Here is a 23,745-nt window from a genome sequence, read left to right as displayed (position 1 = left end):
CTTCTTGGGCTGCCTCTCCTGCTCCCACTCATAGATTCAGCTTCCTCTCAGCCACTGAGTGTCCCCCGCTAACCCACACCAGGTCTCTCCATGTGTCTCCTAATTATCTTGTACTTATCTTCCTGTTTACTTAGTCTTATGGTGTTCCACAATTCTGGGGCAGCCTAGGCTGCTATCCAACTAGACTTAACAAACACCTGTCGAGTATATAAGTGACTGAAGGTTTAGTAAGAACAAAAAAGGGAGGAAATTAAGCTGTTTGTCCCTACGCTGCTCAAACCACTAATGACAAAGCTGATGGTGGGCAGAAAGCCCAGAATCTATTAGTCGTTCAGCCCATGAGGCTGGATGTCTCAGCTGGTCTTTAGTTGATCCTGGAATCCCTAAGAAGTAGGCTCTAATGCCACTGAAGGAATGAACTTGCCAGCTAGAGCTAGGCAAACAGGCAAAGAGCAGGAACTGCCTTCTTCCATGCCCTTTATGTAGGCTGCCGCCAGGAGGTGTGGCCCGGAGTAAAGCTGGGTCTTCCCACCTCAAAAGATCCAGATCATAGGTGGGTCTTCCCACCTCAAATGATTTCTAATTAAGGAAAACCCCTCAGGGATGTACCCACCCCTCAGGTTTTAGTTAATTCCTGATACAGCCAAGCTGACAACCACAGACAGCCATTATACTGCATGCCCGTGCCCTTGCCAGATGGGATTTGCTCCAGGCTCCCACTCCCAGATGCCCTCTCAGTTTCTTTTCAATCTAAGTTAAGTTCTGCTAGACCATGAATCCTTTGGGTGAGCACCCTTATGAAACGCCTGCCACTGCCACCACCCCCACACTCAATACCACCATCATCCTTACCATTTAATTGAAATGTATCTGATGTATATCTGTCTCTCCACCATTGCCTGCTGAGGTCTTAGCATTTAAAACTACAGCCCATTCTTAAAACATCCATTCTTCCTTGAGCAATGGATTTGAGGACACAACATGGTTTCTAAAAGCAAACAAACGTTGGGTTCGGGTCCACAGCGGCAGGGAGTTGGAATGATGAGTATGCCGCTCAAAACTTGTTCTCTTCCAGGACTTCGAGGCCTGATGCTGTCCGTCATGATGGCTTCCCTCATGAGCTCCTTGACCTCCATCTTCAACAGCGCCAGTACTCTCTTCACCATGGACATCTACACCAAGATCCGGAAGGGTGCATCGGAGAAGGAGCTCATGATTGCAGGAAGGTAAACGCAGCCCCCTGTACCCCAGCCCGTACGTAGCATGGACGCTTAGCAGATCGTGAAAGTTCTACCCACCATGTTAGGCAAGACTAGCAGGTACTTGGCATGACTGGAGTCGTCTCTGCGGCCAGTTATATTTACCTGCCACTGGCTTTCTGTTTTCTGTGGTACCAGAACTCAGAGCGTTGGACATTCTGGGCAAGCACTAGACCACAGAGCTACACCCCCCAGCCCTGTCAGTTCAATTCACATAGAAAACAGTTGAACGGTGTTCCACTGGAGTTAGAAGAGACATAAGAAATCAACTCCTTTATCTCAGGCTACCGATGAGCATTAACAGGATGCACTTGTCTGTGCCTTAACTAGGGCTGGACTGAGCAGAGCCAGGCCCGCCATCTGCAGTGGATTAAATCCCCACGGGGGCTCCTTACTGCTCCAGGGTTCTCCTCACATCCTCACCTCTCTAATTGCTCTGTTTCTGGGGGCCCAAGTGTCCCTGATGTCTTGACCCTTTGAAGCAACATTTTTGTTTCAAAGAGGAAGAGAAGATGGACTGAAATTCCATTTGTGAACATCCTCCATCAATTACAAAGCACCAGCTCTGTGCACATGTATCTTAACAATGGTGCTGGGATTGAACTTGGCGCTCGGCACATACTAGGCTCATACTCTACCACTGGGCTGCATCCCTACTCTGTATTTTTGTTGTTGTTGTTTTTTGTTTTTTTTTTTTGTTTTTTTTTGTTTTTTGTTTTTTGTTTTTGGAGGTAATAAGAATCCCCTCCAAAAGGGGTATCTGACCAGCAAAGAAACTACTACTTTACACCCTACTGAGCAGCGCTGAGACCTTGATTGGCTTTTTTTCTTATAAGTCGCCTACTGAAAAGGAAAACCAGTATGTTGGCTTTTCAGTTCTACTGTGCATCCTCTAACTGGCTTTGGGTTTGCTCAACACGGAACAACCTCACAGTGACCTGAAACAATAGTATGGTTTGTAAGAGCAATGAAGGACTCAGAGAAGGAAGAGGCAGGCATGGTGTCGTGTGTGGTTGGGGAGGGCTTGGCAGAGGGAGATCTTAGAGTCAGAAATGGCCGGTGGCATGGGAAGGTCCTCCAGGGGAAGATCTAGGTGAAAACAGCACTCATTTGCTTTAAATGCACACAGGGTACAGGAGCTCACGTGTCCTTTATAATTCCATCATGTGCACAAGTAATCAGATCTCGTAAGAGAATCTCCCACAGTTTTACAACATGAAGTAAAGCTCAGGAAGAAGGGAGCTAGAAATACCTGGTTACTTCCTAACCAGCCCTGTTTCTGCAGAATCTCTCCTTGGCTGACGGTTTTAGCTTTGTTAAAACATTACGAGATAGAAGGAAGCAGAGATGGCGTTTAAGAAATTTTATCATCCCCAGTTTGCGAGAAGCTTTTCTCTTATTAATCTTTATCCCAATCTTGGTTTTCAGCTGGAGAACTGGAGACTTGGAGAGAGATTGGGTAACATGTTTTATATCACGCAGAAACAATAAGAACTCGAGTCCACTATTACCCTGGTCCACAGTCTATAACCTCGTCCCTATACTTTGATTCCTCTCAAAGTGGGGTTTTGTATGTTAGGTCACTGGGCCTGGTTGACTGTTGAAAGTCAAATATATTTCTGTTATCCCTAGACACAGATAACTTTCAGGTAAGCAGAGTAAGGAAGAAAGAAGCCTCAGGAGTGGATCTGCTTATTTTGCTTCACTGCGTTGATATATCATACAATACACGTGTAAGCATGCATATATATGTATATGTATATGCTTGTGACATCTGCATATAGGTGTGTACATGTATATGCATATATTATTGATATGTATACATTCATTCATGTAGAGCGCTGACATCCTGTCCTGGCACTTTGATTTCAGGTTGTTCATCCTCGTGCTGATTGGCATCAGCATTGCCTGGGTGCCCATTGTGCAGTCTGCCCAAAGCGGGCAGCTCTTTGACTACATCCAGTCCATCACCAGTTACCTGGGGCCACCCATTGCAGCCGTCTTCCTGCTGGCTATTTTCTGCAAGAGAGTCAATGAACCGGTAGGTGTCGGTCCAGCAGCTCCAGAAAAGCCAGTGTGCTTGCAGACGGTGTTTATGGGGATTTGCATATTCTCTGTGAAAAGGATTCTGTGTCTCAGAGATTTCAAACAGAAATGGATATGCAGTGATAGGTTTGTATGGGTTTGCCTCGAGGAACCATAAGGCTCCCTCAGAGTTGCCGTGAACCCTCAGGAGTTAGTATCAGATCCACTCTCTTTGTTCGACTCCCCTGTCCTTGTTATAAGGTCCCAACTAATAGTGTATGCTTCCCGTCGAATCATTTTTTTCCCTATTTTGATGCATGGTTTAATTTTCTTTGACATGGTCTCTGAAATACTTACATTTACATTGCCTTCCAGAAGACTATCTTTAAACACTAGGGGCCTTCTTTAACAAAGGAGAAATAACTGGAACAGAGGTGTCTCCTATTTGGCGTGGAGTACAGTCTTTGACAAGAGCTTCTCCCTCCTTGGTCTTTGACAAGATAGGTTGTGTAGTGCATGAGGAATGAGATAACCACAAGGGTCACGTGACACTCTGCCCAGTGTGGGTTCACTGGTGGACAGTGAAGTTGGCCATATGTTACACATATAAGGTTTTCCCCCATTATAAATTCTCTCATGCATGAGTATGTGTGAGTTACATGTGAAGGTTCCCATGGTCATTCTAGACATAAGGGAGGTCTCCACCCTCAAGTCTCTGGTGATGAGGCAGGAGAGCTGGCTGGAGGTTTTCCCACTCTCACTGAGTAATCTTTCCTGCTGCCTGAATTTTTTGGTGCACAATAAAGTTTTCCATGTCCTTCACACACACCTGCCTTCTCACCATCATGGCTCCACTCTTTCTCCCATCCAATCTCTGGGACTCTGACTTGACTCTGTGGCTTCCACTAGAAAGTCTTGTCTGTAGTTCCCGGGTAAGCAACTCTAGAGGGTGTTCTAGTAGAAGCCACCTGCAGTGTGAACTTGTCTTTCTAGTTGGAATCCTCAGGGCCCCAGAAAGGACAAAGTCCTAGTACTAAGGCTGTTCATTGGTGAAACCATGCAAGACGGATGACGAATAAGCCATAAAATGTGGGACAAAGAGTTAGTAGGCAGGGATGCAAAAAGGGCCATGTCAGCAGACCATTAGGGGAGGTTCCTCGGAGGAGGAAAGGGGTTAAAGTTAGGGGAGAAAGACGGAGGGAGGTTGGCCAGTGTGGAAATGGAAAGGGAATGTGAGGGACTTGTAAGGGGTTTCACCTGTGTACAGAGGGTGTTTATGTGTGTGAAGAACTGAAGATACATCTGGAAAAAACAGGGCAAGAGTAGGTTAGAAATAGCACCTTTGGAACCCAGGTTGTTGAACCTGAGCCCACAGGAGGGTGAGGTCAAGTTTAAAGGACAATAGAAGTGATGCCTACGAATGGATGTGCTGTCCAAGCACCCACCTACACCGGAAGAGTTGGGCAAGGGTGGCTGCTGCCCATATCTGTTCATGTGGTATCTATCCATGTCGTTTGACATGCCACAATTGAAGATCCCTGGGATAGAGTCCAAGAATAGCAAGGGCAGGTCCTTCAGATTGGCCAGGAGCTGTGTTTAGTAAGGCATAGCTCAGGGTCTTGAAAACAAGGCTTCAAGACTTGTCAGGAGCTTCTTAAGGATAAAGAGAAGAGATTAATTGAAATGAGGGAGGAGAAAGGTGAAGAGGAGGAAGAGGAGGAGGAAAAGAATAAGAAGGGAGCACCTCATCGATGCTGTTTATCAGTGAGAAGCTAAGTGGTGACAGTGCTCCCATGCCTGGTGATCTGGGTTCCATCCAGATCCCATTTAAAGGTGGGAGGAGAGACCTGACCCCACAGCACTGTCCTCTGATCTTCATCTCACATCAGGTGTGCAATCCTACCCTCTGCCCCACACATAATAAAAAAATGGAAAGGCAATGATTGATCTTTGTGGGACTGGAGAGACAGCTCAGCAGTTAGGAGCAAGCTCTGCTTTTCCAGAGGACTGGAGTTTGGTTCTTAGCACCAGCATCCCGCGCTCACAAGTTCTCAAGGGCCTGAGGCTTCTGACCCTTGTAGGTACCTGTACTCATAAGCACCGTCCTCCTCATGCACAAAACTAAATATAAATCATCCAAAACACGAAAAAAATCCAAAGGAAAAGTGTGGAGTAATAGGAAATGTATTCTTGTCTTTTCCCATTTTCATTTATTCATTTAAAAGGAACTTCTAGATTTTAGGTGTGGGCTAGGCACTCCCAACTGAAAGTGGATACAATTTAGTCTCTTCTCCAGGGTAGCGCTAAGCTTAAATGGGGAGGAAATTAATAAATGATGATTTAGCAATTGGATCTATGCTCATAGGAAGGCGTCTCCACAGAAAAGAGGGAACACACACTGAGTTCTGAATAGCTTGTTCTATTTAATCTAGAGCAGGAAAAAAGACTCCATACTCTCCTGGACAGAGAAAACAAATTGGACAAAGACCCTAGGAAATTAGCATAGATGGTATCATTAAATAGCCAGTAATGTAGTGTGTGGTGGTTTTAATGAGAATAGCCTCCACAGGCTGCTTGGGCTTCAGTTAGTGGAACTGTTTGGGAAGGATTAGGAGGTGTGGCCTTGTTGGAGGAGTGTGTCGCTGGGGTTGGACTTTGAGGTTTCAATAGCCCATTCCATTTCCTGTTAGCTCAATCTCTCTCTGCCCTGTGTTTACGAATCAGATCAGCTCTATTTCAGAGAGAGTCAAGGAAACTCATTGAGCTAGACCCTGGAGAAGGATATTGGCTATCTATCTGGGTGCAGAGTTTGGCTGCCTGTGGTCAAATAGGGTGGTCTTTGAGGGGGGGAACCTAGAACTTGGTTTGTCTGTAGGCAGAGGTAGCAAGATTAGGCAAGGGCACTGGATGTGCACCCTGGGCTAGATCAGGCAGGCTGGGGAGAAGGCATGAATGAGTTAGAGAGACTTGCTAGGCTAGACCGTGGAGAAGGATGTAGGGCATCTGTGAGGGTAGATAGGTGGGACACGGCACAGAGGAGACCTGAGAGTGCTGGCAGGCAGGTCATGTTGTTGTGGAATCTTAGAGGTAGTTTGTGGTTCAGACACGTATGACCAGACTAGGTAGGGGTGCTAGAAGGGAGACTTGAGCTAGGTCTGGTGGGAGACTCAGTGAGCTAGACCCTGGAGAAGGATGTGGGAGAACTGACAGGCTGGATAGGTTGGAAATGAAGCCAGAAGGGCCTGTGGGTTGCTGGGAATGTCCTATATATTCTTATGGAAAAGTTCCTTTCTTCCTCATTCCTTAAAAATTCCTTAACTTGTTTTATGATGCCTTCAAAGAAGATTTATTGCCATTAATGACTTTGTATCAGATGGTACCCAAATCTGGAATCTTGTGAAGACGTTAGCCGAAGACGTGCAGGCTCAAATGATTATGGCTATTATTTTTGTGGTGCTGAGGGTTGAGTCTGTGGCCTCACACAATCACTCCACTACTGAGCCACACCCCTCACCCTCAAACTAGTTTGTAGGTTAGAAGGAGGCTTTCGACTTAAGACACATCGTCAATAGTCTATACCGATACAGACTCGTTTGATCCCATTATATTTTGAATTCTTGTTTTACGATCCAGGATACCTTGTTGCTGAAACGATTAAGATGGTCCAATAGAAAGTGCTACTTAACAGTTCTGGCCTGGATAAAGGTTTCAGTGTTTTGGCCCCTGGTGGCCTGGAGGGGCCTTTTCTCCTCTTTTCCTCAATTCCTGTCTTCTACTACTTAAGGATATGAGAATGTTGGTTGCTTTCTGGTTTGAGCACAGTTAACCCTGGTTTCCTCCTCCCACAGGGAGCCTTCTGGGGACTGATTCTCGGCTTCCTGATTGGAATCTCCCGTATGATCACTGAGTTTGCCTACGGAACTGGAAGCTGCATGGAGCCCAGCAACTGCCCCAAGATCATCTGCGGGGTCCACTATCTGTACTTTGCCATCATCCTCTTCGCTATCAGCGTCGTCACCGTCTTGGTCATCTCCCTCCTCACCAAGCCCATCCCAGACGTGCACGTGAGTATCCACTTGAGGTCTTCCCCGCTCTCGTTCCACAGGCCCTGTCTGCAGCACCCACATGAGCACCCCATACTTTATGTGACTGAAAGAGTTCCGGCTTGTCTTTGGTTTCATGCGGAAGGATGCGGGATGAAAAACACGGAATGGTTGCTGTACCAGCGCTGTCTGGTGCAGGTCCTTACAGCCCAGACTTCAGACTAGGGACTGTTCTGTAGACCCTGTCCCTGAGCTATGAGTGAAGTGGGGTCACTTGACAGGCAACGTAACACTAGATTAGAGATCTAATCAGAAGTCATATCTCTTGTGAAAGTTCCACGGCCAAATCATCCACATCCCAGCAGGGAACGTGCCTCGTTACCAAAATTACCCCAGTCAGGGAGGCCTACACTGAAGTGGTTTACTTCTCAGCTTTTCCTAATTAGGGCATTTTTAGCAGTATGCTTTGTTCTGTGGCTATAATTGAATGCCATGGACTATGTAGATTATAAGTAATAAGTTCGTTTCTCTCACAGTTATGGATGCTGGAACATCAAAGATTGAGAGGCCTTATGTGGTGGGGGCTTCCTACAGCATAATAACATGGCAGTTGGCGGCGTCATTATAGACGCTGCGTGTGAGAGGGAAGGAGAGAGGGTTGAAGTCAACCTCACCATCTCTGTTATTTTTTATCAGACAGATTCTCCCATGATAGCGGTATTCTAATCTAAACAAAGACCCCAGCTCTTAATAGCGTCCGTCACACTGGCGATTACGTGCTAATATTTGTTTTGGAGGAGACATTCAGGTCATATCACTCTACCAATGTTCTCCCACTCCAAGCCTTCAGAAGCCATGATACATTTCTTTAGTTGCAGATGCTGCCGTTGGGTTAAAGTTCTTTCCTAGATTTACCAATTCAAAGAAGGATAACCGATGACAGGCCTGTTCTATTATAAACAAGATAGTCTGATGACCCAACATGGAACGGATCTCTAGTGTTCTCAGGTTTGCAAGGGAGCAGAGCCAGGAAATTAACCCAATTGTCTCAGTTAGGGCTCCAGTTACTGTGAAGACACAGCGTGACCAAGGTAACTCTTAGAAAACATTTAGTTGGGGCTGGCTTAGCATTTCAGAGGTTTAGTCCATTAATATCATGGCGGGAAGCAGGACAGCATGCAGGCAGACGCAGTGTTGGAGAAGACATTGAGAGTTCTACATCTTAATCAGAAGGCAGCCAGGAGGACTGATTCCACACTGGGCAGAGCTTGAGCATGAGGAGAGCTCAAAGCCCACCCTCACAATGACATATTTCCTCCAACAAGGCCATACCCCTTAATAGTACCACTCCCCATGGGCCAAGCATTCAAACCATGAATCCTGGAGGCCACACCTATTCAAACCACCACACCAGTCATCTGTAGGAAGAGAAAAAGGATTGTATGAACACTTTACCTCAGCACACAGATAAACAAGCACTGGCAGAATCCTTAAGAGACTTTAACCCCAGCATCCGATGATCAAGATCTGAGACAAACCTTAATGTAAAACAGAGTCTGCATTTGTAGCTGCGGGGTCACCAGCTCATCCTTCCCAGGCTCTGTGATAGGGATTTTTTATGTTGTATCAACCATTTTCCTGAATCTTAGTCTTCAGAAGTATTGAAGCCACAAACATATTTATCTCTGAGCTTCCTTGCGAAATGGGAAACACAAAAGGCTTGATAGGGCTGGACATGACACATTGATTCTCTCAGACTTTGGCAAATTCCTACCTCACGTTCTGGACTCTACCAGTAGAGACTGCCCCTACTCTACCTTGTCGATATGGTTCATGCTTCTAGTTTTCATTTTATTATATATCTTATTCTTGTGACAGTGTTCAATAATAGGATCTTATGGTGCTGGTGCAGATAAACAACTATCTGGTCTTGTTTCCTAGTAGCAGTGTTGAAAAAATTTATTTATCAGGAGAAAAGTGAATTCATTCACACACCAAACATTTATATCTCAGGCAAATTTTTTGATACCTTCATATAGAAATATGCTGAATTCTGGTCATTTACACTACCTGCTGCCAACTTCCTTCCTGTGACTCTCCTCCTGAAACATTTTCTTTCCAACAAGCCCGCTCTTTCTTCGAATCTTCTATTTTGACCCACAAAGTTTAATTATGGTTGCTTTCATGGGAATGAGCAGGGAATCAGTCAGAACATGGGGACTTACCACTGCTAGGCCATTGAAGAAAACGACATTCCGTCTCGAGTGTCCTTTAGTTATCCAGAGTCCCTCAGTGTGTGCTGGAGTCTCACGATTACTTTCCCTGTTTCCTCAGGCGTGGTGACAGGCCCAGCCCTGTGCAGGCCGTAGCTGCACTGGGTTATGGAGGCAAAAGTGTATCATGTCTAGGACACACCAGTCACGGCACTCCTTCATTCCTCCCAGCATTCTCTTTCATTCCTTTTGTCTTCTCTTCTGTGACACTTCCCTGAGCCTTGGAGGTCATGGTGCGGATGCCTTGCTTAGGGATGAGTTGAGGTGGTCTCTTAACCTCTCTCTATATTATGATGTACAGTACAGATATAGACTGCATGTGTGTACTCACGTTCCAACCACATTTAGAAATGATGTGTGAATGGGACAGCTATCCTTCCTTCCTTGGTGTGGAGAGGCCATGTTCTTTTCCTCGCTTGACGCATCCTTTTTTGTCCCCCTCGAGTCCTAAGACACTGCTTACATCTCCCTGGTAACGCTCTGCTTTCTCCACAGCTGTACCGTCTGTGCTGGAGTCTACGTAACAGCACAGAAGAGCGCATCGACCTGGATGCAGGAGAGGAGGAGCCCGTCGAGGAGGACCCTAAAGATACCATTGAAATAGGTGAGTTCCTAAGCCATTTATCGAAGTCTTTCGGGAATGCCTTCCTCAAGGCTTGCGTCAAGCCCCAGGGACTGAGGGAGGAGCAGGGTGAAAGGCAGCTGTATAGATGCCTTTGAGGACCCTTCACCACATGGGTGAAGCCGAGAGAAAACCTCTCAGCCGCCTCACTTCTCGTGTTTAGCAGATGTTTGGCAGAACTCAATGAGTCAGTGGATGAAGAATTTGTTCTTGACTTGGAGCAGGGTCAGGGGTCAGGGAATTAGGGTTTGCTGATATAACCTGTGGCCTAAGACAGAGACGTACACAATGCTATGCTCACTTCCGGTGACACTGGCAGTATGGGGCAGAGGCTCTGGGGACCTTACATCTTTCTACTTCAGAGTTCTCTGGATTGGATATTGGAGAAATGCCATTTCTCTGGATGCTTAAGATGGTGCTTAGTGTGCAGACTTATTTTTAATGATTTTTTTTCAGTTCTGGGGATCAAGCCTTATTTAGGCTTAGCACATTGCAAGGGAAGCACTCTGTCTCTGAGCTACCCTACTGTAGCCCAAGGCTTGCCCTTCAAATTAAGTCTGCCTTCAACGTTCATGTGGCACCTTTTACTCTACACAGAACAGGTGCACACACACAGCGAATACACGTGTGTGGTGTGCAGAAGAGGTATGGGAACCAGAGGCCGTGAGCTTTATCTGGTACTGAAGTCGAACACCCATTCTGCAGGACAGTACTAGATGAAACAGGAGAGGTTATGAGTCTGGCATCAGAAACATACAATTCTAGCTGTGGACCCACTAGGTTTCTAAACTCACTATGCGCCTAGAGACTAGCCTCTCGTCACCTCACTTTAGAGTCCTGATACATATATGCTTTGGATCACTAAAGCTCTGTTTTAAAAAAATTGTGTAAGCTAGAACTGGTGGCACACTTCCATAATCCCAGCGGCTGAGATGTCAGAGCTGCTACATATTTAGACTCTAAAACAAGAATGCTATAACTTATAAAAACCAGGACGTAGCAAGCAGTAGTCCCTAAACATTGTGTTAGAACATTCAGTGGCGCTGGTCTCACAGCTGGTGACTGGCAGAGCTGGCATTAGAAACTACATCTGTCTGTCTCCAGTGCCACAACTGACCTCAGAGGAGGGACTCTGTTCCCTTGACAGGCATCCACGTTGGGTGTCATACCCAACTGGGCGGTTTGATTTAGCAGTGTGAGCAAGCACCAGCTTGTACTGAGACCAACAAGTATTGATCACTGTTGCTCCGCTTTGGGGCCTGTTCAGAGCAAACTTTACCCTCCAGATAGATCCGTTGTGAAACCTCAGAAGGGGCAAGTTCAGACAATTCTCTTCTGAGTCAGGCCAGCCTCGTTGCCATCCAGTGGTATAGCAAACAGGTACAGGTTCTGTATTTCAGAGATGGACTTACCATTTCTTCTTGAGTCAGCTGTCCATCTCAGTGTTAGCACTTATCTCTCATCGTCTGTTACCTTGTCTGACTATTCTAAATCAAAACACACCTTACTGGTCCTGGAAGAGATAAAACACAGATGACCTGAGGATGCAGGATGCAGGTCAGCATGGCCTCACGGGTATTCAATCCCGCCCTGAGAATGAGAGCGCTGGGATGCTGCTAGAGAATGGGAAATGCTTTGTGGACTCCGTCTTCCCTGGGAACTCTTTCCGGGCCCTTTAGCCTTTGCATCTAACAATCCCTTACATCTTTCTGTAGATGCAGAAGCCCCCCAGAAGGAGAAGGGGTGCTTCAGGAAGGCATATGACCTGTTCTGTGGGCTGGACCAGGATAAAGGACCGAAGATGACTAAGGAAGAGGAGGAAGCTATGAAGCTGAAGATGACGGACACTTCCGAGAAGCCCTTGTGGAGGACAGTGGTGAACATCAACGGCATCATCCTCCTGGCAGTGGCTGTCTTCTGCCACGCCTATTTTGCCTGAACCCCGCCTTCTGGGGGTAGACTTGGCGACTCTGGAGTTGTTATTTCCCACTAGACCCCGCCACTCTGTAGTGGTAAGGGGAAACTGGCCAGTTGTAAATTTTACTCATTCGGATAAAAGATGTATAAGTGTGATTATAGACTTGCTTGAGGAAAATGATTACCCTGCTGTGAATTTATGCCTGTGAAACCAGTGTGCCACACTCATCCATCACACCAGAGCTTTGGAGTGACGTTGACTCAGATGTAGAAAAAGTCATACCGAGACACAGAGGCCCTGTGTTGTCTGTCTCAGGTACGTCCAGCGTGTAACTATTGTTTATAATTCTTAAATACTATTTTTTAAAATTGTGGTCTGGTTCCTGACATTTTTCTACCTGACCCCTCACCAATTCCTCCTCCTCCTCCTATTTTTTTTTTTCTAAAAGAAATCTCCCATCATCGCATCCCTTTAGAGTTTTTTGGTTTTTTGTTTTGTTTTGTTTTTTGTTTTTGTTTTTAATTAAAAAAAATCAAGTTGACAAATGAAAAAGTGCCCAGAAGCTGAGGATAGGAACCGTGTCCTGTGAATTTGTTCTTTAAAGTGGCAGTCTCAAGGAGACTGTATTTATTTGAACAGGGCAGGGGACTCACAACAGTTGGGGTACAGGCAATCATGAGTACTGAGAATTTTCCGGTCTTTAAAAAATGCCCAGTGTGTGTCTCCTGGTTTGTTACAACTCATCTCTGTGGTCACTGCACCTGAACCATCTTAGCCCCTCAGGAATGTTCATTGACTCCATAAGTCTTATGGCCCTGTCTTAGCTTTTAGTTTATTGTTTCGTGTTTTTTTTTTTTTTTTTTTTTGTGGCTGCACAAAGTATACTAGTGGTGTCTATTATGGCCTGGGATGCATTTTCCAGTGACTCTCTGCTTCGTGGTGCTGATGTTGACATGCAATAAAGTCTTAGAAGCTGGCATTACTTGATAGGCCAAAGTAAATGCACCAGCAGGAACATCTGCTATCCCGATGCAGCACGCTCTCCCAGGAATCACTGAAATAATTAACCTGAGGGCCTCTTTCCCATGTGCTCACATGACCACAATGATTGCCTTGTATGGTGTCTTCACTGGTGATCCATCCACTGACCAGACTAAGGCAGCCGGGCAGCCTCAGTTCTAGATGGTGGTTTTAGTTGGAAGAAGATCGTTTATGTTGAGCTAGTTTCCCATGGGAAAATAATTTTCATTTAACTTAAAATTAATTAACGAGTTAAAATTATACTTGCAAAATCTCAATTGTATTGTAATATCATCCCATTGGAGCTAGGAAATCAGTGTGTTAGTGTAATTTGATTTCAAGTTAGCTTAGGAAAGAGCTGAGTAAGATGCTGGGCGTAGAAGTGTCTTAGAGCATCAATGGATGGCTTGTTGTTATAGAAGAACAAAGACCTGGAGGGAGTTATTTAAGGTGTTTTCTTGTTCCTCTTCAGTTGTGTTGAGAAGAGGGGAAATTGGGGAACCACGCGTGGCCAACACACTCAGAGTACACACTTGGGGTGCTCAGGTGTGGGTGGGCTTTGTGGAAAGTTGTGATCCTTGAGAGGAGAAAGGGAGGGACTGAAACCTGGGGAGGGAAAGGGCAGTGTAAACTACCTGGATTGTCTTGGTTTCATTGCATGGCCAATGATTTACTGTATATATTGTAATAAATTATTTTGTCTGACCGGTGTGCTTTTCCCTGTGGAAGATGGAAAGTCTTGGTGTAGACTTGTAGAAGATGCTTTGAAAAGGGAATGGGAGACACATAAACGACAAGGTGTGGGCAGGTGCTATATTAAGTTGTTTTATAGCCTCATTGGTTAAAGGGTATTATGTTGACAAAAATAAAAAAAATGGGCATCCCAACAGCTTTGAAATTGCAGGTAAATAGTTAACCTAGTTGTTAGCATTCAGACACACACACACACACACACACACACACACACACACACACACACACTTGAGTGATTAAAGACTATAACCAAAACCAGATACAGAGGTGTGACCCTATACTCTCAAGTACTAGAAAGGCCCAAGTAGAAGGAATGCTTGGACACAAGAGTTTGATTCCTAACTCAGCTATTCAGAAATACTGACTGCCCTGTGAGTTCAGACAGCATTGTAAGACTTTGGATATTATCCAGATTGCCCTTGGAGGACAGAGAATGTGCCAAGTCTTAGCTCCCTACCTATGGTCACCTCTGAGGCCAGAGAAGTGTGTCAAACTTCAGTCTTTACCGACGGTTGCCCTCCGAGGTCAGGGAGTACATCGAGGCTTCGAACTCCACCATGGGTCCAACTCTGAGGTCAAAGGATTCAGTGAGACTTGATACCCCAGCCAGAGCACCCTCAGAAGCCAGCAAGTAGAGGGAGGTTTCAGCCCCACACTGGCAGTTTTTCTCAGAGGTTAGGGAGTGGGTAGAGACTCTGGCCCCCACCTGTCTTTATTCCCTAAAACAATTGGTTCTTACAGAGTGACTGAGTGCATTGTAGTCAGCTGATGTTCTACATGGTGAGTTTATTGCTGGATTGTGACCGTTGTTGCAGGCAGAAATCAACTCTCAGGAAATTACAGCCTAGTCTCTCCTGAACACCACAAACACTTTCACAGAGATGAGGTAAACTGAGTCAGAAACAACAACACTTACCCATTGACTGACTTCTAAGCAAGTAGATCCCAGTACAAAAAAAAATCCTATTATATCCCTCAATGACAGCAATGTAAATGAAACTAGAAAACAAAACCAAGAGAATGACTATAAGTGTGTTTGAAGACACAAGCAGACCCCTGAATGAGTTCCAAGAGAACACAAAGAGCTGAGTGAGAGAAAGTCAATTTAGGGTGTGGGAGCCATAGAGCTCAACTCTGTTTATAGTAGTTCTGGGCTGTTTACAACCTTGGTAAAAAAGCTTCTTTCTCTTAATGGATAACAGACAGTACCGAGGCTCACAACTGGTGGAAATGCTGTGAGTCCAAGACTGTGGGCTCAACACTAAGTTGGCCGTCTTTATCACCCACCTCACTTCCCAAGGCTCAAAGAACACCACGGAAGAGGAAATGGGGAGGACTTGAGATCCAGAGCAGGGAGGAATGCTGTGAAATGCGGTCTCTAGGACATGACATGACATGTCATGACTACTCGCAGCAGCTGGGGGCATCTGCACAAGACTTGGACAAGAGCAAACCAGCTGAAATCTCACATAGATGGGACAGAGGATCTCTGGGACTGAAGAGCTATTGGCAGGTTATAGCTGCTTGAGAAGGGAATCACTACCGACATTGAAAACCTCAGCGTTCCACGTCATGGCAGGAAGCATGGCAGCGTGCAGACAGACATGGTGCTGGAGAAGGAGCCGAGAGTTCTCCATCTTGATCTGCACGCAGCAGAGGGATACTGCATGCCACATGGGAGTAACTTGAGCATAGGAGACTTCAAGGTCTGCACCCACAGTGACACACTTCCTCCAACAAGGACACACCCACGCCATTAAGGCCACACCTCCTAATAGTGCCTGTCTCTATGGGTCAAGCATTTAAACACACGAGTCTAAGGGGGCCGTACCTGATGAAGATCAAAAGCAAAGTATTCAAATATAACTCAAAGAATAAGAACGATATCTCACTCTAAGCTGACATAAATAAGTTCCTGAATGAATTCACCAGTCATAGAGACAAATCTCTGATACGAAAACCATTCTAAATCACAGATGCTCTGCAGTAAGTTAGAGCCCTGGGCTGGTGGTTTTGTCAACATGACAAAAATCTAGACATATCTGTGCCCATAACAAAAACCTAGACATATCTGTGACGAGGGAATCCCTTAGATTGGCCCATAGACAAGTCTTTCGGGGAATTCTTTTTTGATTGATGGTTGATGGAGGAGAGCCTAGCCCACGGAGGGTGGTGCTGTCCCTGGACACATGGTCCAGGGTTGTATAAATAAGCAGGCTGAGTGAGTGATGGGAAGCAAGCCAGTAAGCAGCCCTCTTCGAGGGCTTCTGCTTATGTTCCTGCCTCCAGGTTCCTGCCTCGACTTCTGTCAATGATGGAGTAGTATGTCCTGAGAGTTGTAAGCTGAAACAAACACCTCCAACCTAGTTACTTTTGATTATGGTGTTTATCACATCATTAGAAACCTAACCCACTTCTTAAATGCGGGCCTAGTGATGTCCTTTGAAAGAGTGCTGAGTAGAAAGGGGAAAGTATTAGTTGGCAGTGGAGAGACCCAGAGATGTTGCCTCTGCCAGTGGTCATCAGTGGTAACAGTTGTGGGTCATGGTGACAGCATGCACTCTGTGTGCTGTGGTAAAGGGCTCTTCACTTCCATGGTCTTCTAGGAAGGAAGGCCTATAATCTCCACCCAATCATGAGGCAATGCTAAGGAAAACGACTTGAAGGACAATCTGACCACTGCCTCTCAAACTGTCCAGACTATCCTTTCCAAGAAAAAGGAGAAACTGCCACAGCCAAGAAGACCCCAGGGTGATGGGTGTTCAATGGAACATGGGGTCCTGGGTGGGATCCCAGAACAGAAAAGCAATGATAGATAAAGCAAGGGTACCTGACAAGAGTATAGACTTTGTTAATATTAATGGCTGAGTACTGGCTTGTTAGTAGACACTGAGGTGCCTTGCTAGGGTTAAGTATTAATAGTGAACTGTAAGAAATACAGGGAATGAGAACTCTCGAGTTTGTGAGAGCTCTCTGAACTACTTGTAGGATATTTTTGTAAGTTGAACAGCTGTTTATGAGATCGTTAGAAAAATTACAGCTAAAGTTTAGGCTTTTGTTGTTTTGTTAATATTATTTTAAGCAAGGTCTTTCTCTATACCTGTGGCAAGCCTGGAACTTGCTATGTAGAAAAGGCTGGCAGAGAAGGCACAGATATTCACCTACCTCTGTCTCCTGATTGCTGGAATTAAAGGCTTGTACCACCATGTCCAACCATATGGCTAAGGTTTGACCATGCACATATATACTCTGTGTGTGTGTGTGTGTGTGTGTGTGTGCTCACTTGTGCAGCTATTCTAGAGGCTGAGAGTGGGTGTCTCCCACAATCCTGCTGCCTCATTTCTAAGACAGGATTGCTATGGATCCTGTAGCATGCTAGGCTGGCTGCCCAGGGAGCCCCGTGTATCCTCTTGTCTCCAGCTCTGGGGTTCCAGGGATTTGTCCCAGTGCCTGGCCTTTTAGGCGATGCTGGAATCTGCAGTCAGGTTCTCATGCTCATACAGTAAGTCCCTTACCCACTGAGTCCTCTGACCAGCTCCTCTCATATTGATTCTGAAGCAGGATCTCAGCATGTAGCCCAGGCTGGCTTCGAACTCATGATTCCCCCTAGGAGTCTCAGCCTCTTTGTGACATTCAGGTGAAGCCTCTTTTATGGGAGTGTCACTCCTGTGCCATGCGTGCCTGGTACTTTATTGGTGCAAATCTCTTTCCTGTTAAAACTATGACTTATAGGACATTTGTGAAACCAAGTAAATGGGGAACATGGGTTTCTAGGGATCGAAATAAAGTCATCTGGAGCAGGAGAGATGACTCTTGGGTAGGTAAGAGCATTTGCTGCTCTTACAGAGGACCCAAGGCTTACATCCCAGCTCAGAGCCATCTATAACTCCATGGGAACTGGTGCCCTCTTCTGGGCTTTGTGGGCACTGCACCCACATGGCACACATACATATGTGTAACAAACACACATGTACTTAACATGAAAAATAGCTGTAAAGGAAGAATGAAGCCATCCAGAGCTTCTTATTTCCATATCGTGTCACAATGTGCATGAGCTGATTGACACTCATAAGCTGCTGAGGGGTCTCTCCTAGTGTAGTCATGGCAACCACCCTTCCACCTGACTCCCTGTTTGTTACTCTGTTAAACGAACGTCTCTGCCGGCAGCTCTTCTGTCTTCTCTGTGACTGTGCTTTTTATTAACTACTTGGCAACTACCATTCAATAACAGCACAACATATACCTACTTTTAGTGATAACTAAAAAAAAATGTGAGTTATAGGTGGTTGGAGCCCGGCTCAGTGGTTAAGGCACTTTGCTGCAGATACTGACAACTTGAGTTTAATCCCTGAGGCCCACCTGGTAGAAGGAGAGAACTAATTCTCATAGGTTATCCTCTGGCCTCCACACAGGCACATGGTATGCATCACAAGCACGTGCGCTTGCACACACACACGCACACACACACACACACAGACATGCACACATGCACGCACACATGCACGACCACCTCTCGCCCACACACACATACACCCCACACAGTCCCCACATACTCACACACTAAAATGGGGAACAAAGTGATGGTTATCTTTCCAGTCTGGCAGCCCATGTGTTGTCTTGAATATTTTGCTTACTGATATATTTTTTTGTTGTGCAGGGTCTTTTGCTATGCAGCCCAGGCAAGTCTTGAATCCACAACCTCCCAAGAGCTGAGATGACAGGCTTGTGACACCACACTGGGTTGGTTTTTCTTTTTCACTGAGACAGTGTCTCACTGTGTAGCCAAGGCTGGCCTCAGACTTGCACTCTCGTGAGTACCCAGTTTCCCAGGTCCTGGGATCACAGGTGTGTGCCACCATGCTCAATGAACAGCAGATTTCATTGATTTCATATAAGAGTGTGTGATTTCTTGTTTGTTTGGATTCAAGAGGATGACCAGATCTTCTGAGGGGGTTCTAGGCTAATGCTAGAGGATAAATCCACGGGTGAGCGACAGTCAAGGATCCATTCCATTTCCCATCCATATTTTTGGTGACTTGTGAGGGACCTGTGTGTTGATTCGTTCCAGCGTGAACAGACTTACGCTGTGTGGGGTCCCTGTTGAGTTCAGAGATACATATCCAACTTCGACTAATATCTCAATCCTCTTGCTTTAGCTTCCCAGTGCTGAGACTGCTGGCAATGCCACCACACCCAACTCTCTCCTCAAAGTTCTTAAGGTTTTGCCAAACTAATAATAATTCATAAAAATTTGATGAAGATTCAAAAGTATGTATACAATAGATAAGAGATTGTATATAAAAATATATAAACACTCACACATAAATATACATATATGCACTCATGTACTTATACATATACACATATACAAACATAAATACATACATACACACACACAAAATTGTACACATGTACACACAAATATGGAAATGTACATACACATGTATACAAACAAATATACAGAAGTGCACACACATGAACATAAGTATACACCTTTAAATACAGATAAATATATACATGTGGTCATAAGTATATACACAATATATACATCTACATGCATAAACATACACATGAACACACATATATGCATACATGTACACATATGTGAATATGCACATGTACACACTAAATGTTCACATGTACAAACATAACTATATGCATGTACACAGATGTGAGATATACATATACACAAATACTCAAATGAACACCCATAAATATAAAAGTGAACACAGTAGACATAAACACGTATACACACAATGTTCATTTGTACACAAATAAACATACACATGTACTCAACATAACCATGATGCACAAGTGTAACTTTAATTTCCTCAATGCCCACTTTTAATGGCGGCTCTTAAATGCCCTCCCTTCTAGCCCACCACCCACCAGAGGTAGTGGGAAGAAAAGAATATGGGTGAAGGTGGACCTGTTTAGAAAGGTTCTTTGGAGCAACTCCTATCTGTATTGTCAGGAAATCGGTTTAGTTTACAGGTCAGCAACAGCAGCCCAATCCACCCACAAACACTTCAGACATGCCAGCAGTCCAGTTCCGTAGTCGGGACAGCAAACACGATCCAGCAGCGATGGCACTGCCCGACAGCCAGGCCTCAGCCTTGGCTTGAGTGAGCAAGAGCGGGTAAGGTCACCAGGAACGCCAGGAAAATTCTCAGCTGTGCCTCTCAGCAAAGCAAAGGTCAGGGAAGATGTGAGACCAAGAGGCATTTATCTGTGCGAGCAGCCAAGCTCAGCCTCCATCACTGTTGGTTGAGTCCTTCTTATCTCCTTTCAAACATCATGTGTCCTCCACCAGCCTTGCCTCAGCACGTGAGTCTCTCAGTCAACATCACTCTGCCAATCAGCCCGAGTCTGTGGAAGCAGCAAAAACCTGCAACACATCACCAGAAATTTTTTTGGCATGTTTCTCTCTATGGAGTCCTGACAAACGCAGAGAATCCTTCATCGCGTGTCCTTCACATGCTTGCTTTAGCAGAACAACCATTCTCTGGGATCTGCTACAACAAAATGTTCCTTCAGGAGTCTTTCCCTTGTGTCCACTTCAGGAATACACTCCTTCATGTGTTTGCCTTAGCAAAACACCATCCAACACAACTAACTTTCCAAAGAACCCTGAAGTTTCCACTTCATACAAGTACATACACATAAATATATGCATGTATACACATGAACATGAATATGTGCACATGTACTTACATTCATAAATGGACATATACACAAAAATAATTGTATGCATGCATACATATATACACATTTACACACATAACTGCACACATAAATACACACATGCATATGCACATAAATATGCACATATACACATACATAAATATACATGTCTACACACATAAATATGCACAGAAATAATTATACCCATATACACACAAGCATATACACATGCACACATAAATATACTCATATATACACTTATAAATATACATATGTACACAAAAAATATTCACATGTACACACATACATAAATACACACATGTGCACACACACACATAGTTGAAATGGAAACTTTCTTTGGAAAGTCAATTGTGTTGGAAGGTGTTTTGCTGGGGTCCTGACAATGCAGATGGGATCTGCTCCAAACAGGTCCACTTCCCCACATCCTTTCTTTTCCACTCCCTCTGGTGGGTGGTGGGCTAGAAGGGAGGTTAAAGCGTTTAAGAGCCATCATTAAAAGAAGGCTTTGAAAAAATTAATGTTACACAGAGTGCTGGCTCATGGCTAAGGGCCATTTGAGTTCCCAGAGTCCTGCTAGGCAGTTTACTCCTGCCCGTAACTCCAGTTGTGGGAAGCCAATATCTCCAGCCTCCGGGCACAGCCCTCGTGTGCACACATCATACACAAACACATAATTTTTCAGAAAGCAAATGTATTCTTCACCACTTAACAAAATACGGTTTTAAAAAGAGCACTAGAGAAAAGTAATAGTTATATACCATTCATGATTTTTTAAAGATTTATTTATTTATTATATGTAAGTACACTGTAGCTGTCTTCAGACACACCAGAAGAGGGCATCGGATCCCATTACAGATGGTTGTGAGCCACCATGTGGTTGCTGGGAATTGAACTCAGGACCTCTGGAAGAGCAGTCAGTGCTCTTAACCGCTGAGCCATCTCTCCAGCCCCCGACCATTCATGATTTTAAAGATACCTTTAGCACACTAGTATATACGTACGTAGTGAAAACCCTGACCATGAAGTTAAGAGAGAAAGGGTATTCACTGTAGTCAGCATTTCTAGACAACACTGAACAGGAGGTCTTGCCAGTGACTACACACTTCTGCACATGCAAATAGTCTAGAAGTACAAAGACCATTAGCAGAGTCATGGATGTAACACGACATTTTCCATACTAGCAATGAATGCGTAGAAGACGATGTCTCGAAGCTGCTGTGGTAGCTTTCTATGGCAGCCAGCACCTAAGAACAGGGCTACCTCAGTCACAGGCCACCAAGGAGACACCCTTCCAGTTTCTTGAGGGATGAGAGAGCACTTGAACAAAGAATAGCCCACATTCATGAGCAAAAGGATCCAATATTGGGTAGATGTCAACTGTCCTTAATCTTTTTATCCCTAAGTCAAATTTAAAAAATGACAAAGAAGCTGTGGAGGGAGCAGGGGTAGAGGAAGAAATATTTTCAAAATCAGATTATGTGAAGTAGGAAGGCCCACCCTAAATCTGGGCCATATAGTCCAGTGCCAGCCTGCAGAAAAGGACACAGAAGAAGGAAACTTTCACTTTTTTGCCTGCTTGTTCTCACTCTCACTGGCAAGTTCATCTACCCCATTGCCCCTCTACCAGTGAGTTACTCCTTCACTGGTATCAGAAACAACTTCTTCAGGATTCCAACGTAGACCGGAGATCAGCTACTCCCCAGGAATCCTTCAGGACCATAGCACCAGACTTCGACTGCTGAGACGTCGGCCTCCAGACCGGACAACTACCAGGTTCTCAGCCTTATACATAAGACAGCCATTGCTAGAGTATTGTAGAACACAATGTTCACAGCACATCACTGCTCCAATGGGACACGCCCAAATGTGCTGCCCATGTCAGATTCTCAGGTAACATATGGTCCTACCTTTTAGGTCCTGGTTTGATTTACAGCATATGAGCTAGGAGCATCTTTGGACCCTCATCATGCATGACCCAGCAAACAACAGGACCTAGATGAGACGGAAGAAATGCTCAGAGCCTGGAAATAGACGGACACAGGCCCCGGGGCTCCTGTCTGGAGGAGAGCCGTACTAGACCTTCTTTGTCTTCCAAGGCATTTTTTCCCTCTTGTCTCCAGGCCTGGCTCTGTCTGCTGTGAGATTTCGCAAGGTCAAGGAGCACATGGAGTTTGCCCCGCCCAGACTGGTCTGTATTGTTATAAACATGATAATATTATCCAAAGTCTAAAAGGCAGAGATCTTTCCAATTTCACATAGTTTCTATTGCCTTAAACTTAGTCAATCTTTTCTACCTCTGCTTGAAGGCAGCCACACCTCGTTTGAACTCACTCTTCTTTAGGTCCCTCAGGGAGGCAAATTCGAAGTAACACATCCTCCTGCTTTGCTCTGAGGTCACTGAAGGCCCAGTCACCCCTTCATCTTGCAGGCATCTGACAAATACTGCACTGGTATTGTATATCATATGTAAACTAACAACGGACCATTTTAATGACAAATAAGCCAACACATAAATACAAGTCTGCTGCAAGAGCATCCAGGGCATGTTTTGATGTCAGGAACATTGCTGGTCTGAGAAACCCTGCTTATGTAACAGATTTGAAGGAACAGATCAAACTAGATACCATCAGAAGGCACTACACAAGGAGGACGAATGCCTCCCTGACATAAGCACAGGATGATACACGCCGAGACTTCCTACCGCAGGTCATGCACTCATTGAGCAGCCAGGAGCAGAACTGCTGGGCTTCCTGTGTATGCTCAAAAAGGAATCCTGGTGGTTATGTGGTGAGGAGTCTGCAGTGAGAGGAATTCAGGCAAAGGTGTACACTGGGGTACGTTATACAGATCAGGAAAGAGGGCCGGCACTGAGGCCTAACCTGAATGCTGCGGGACAAAGAGGCCACCATAGCCGTCTGAGAGAATATTCCAGGCAGAAATGGCAGAAAGATACGTAGTCTGATACCAATCCCCTTCACAAGTCTGCAAGGACTGGTAGAGGCTGTGTGAGCACATTCCTGGGAATTTACTTGTGTGGAGAGAAGTTTGCTGTCTTTCAAAGATTTAGACAAAGCAACAATTCAAGTGGCTTTCTTAGTGGGGCGATTTGGGGAAAGGATTTATTTGA

The 23,745-nt window shown here is 45.1% G+C and overlaps 1 protein-coding gene across 1 annotated transcript in view; it reads left to right on the top strand.

The window, feature by feature from the left end:
- Positions 1-12,516, top strand: part of Slc5a1 (solute carrier family 5 member 1) — a 63,959-nt gene extending 51,443 nt beyond the window's left edge. The window contains 5 exon segments of the mRNA NM_013033.2: positions 1,076-1,226; positions 3,132-3,300; positions 7,133-7,348; positions 10,096-10,204; positions 11,938-12,516. Of these exon segments, the coding sequence (NP_037165.1) occupies positions 1,076-1,226; positions 3,132-3,300; positions 7,133-7,348; positions 10,096-10,204; positions 11,938-12,161 (869 nt within the window). The 3' untranslated portion in view covers positions 12,162-12,516.
- Positions 12,517-23,745: the final 11,229 nt, after the last annotated feature.

The sequence above is a fragment of the Rattus norvegicus genome, chromosome 14, assembly GCF_021556685.1.
Source record: "Rattus norvegicus strain SHRSP/BbbUtx chromosome 14, alternate assembly SHRSP_T2T, whole genome shotgun sequence".
NCBI lineage: Eukaryota > Metazoa > Chordata > Mammalia > Rodentia > Muridae > Rattus > Rattus norvegicus.
The sequence above is the reverse complement of the archived record's forward strand: the minus strand, read 5'-3'. Positions and strand labels throughout refer to the sequence as shown.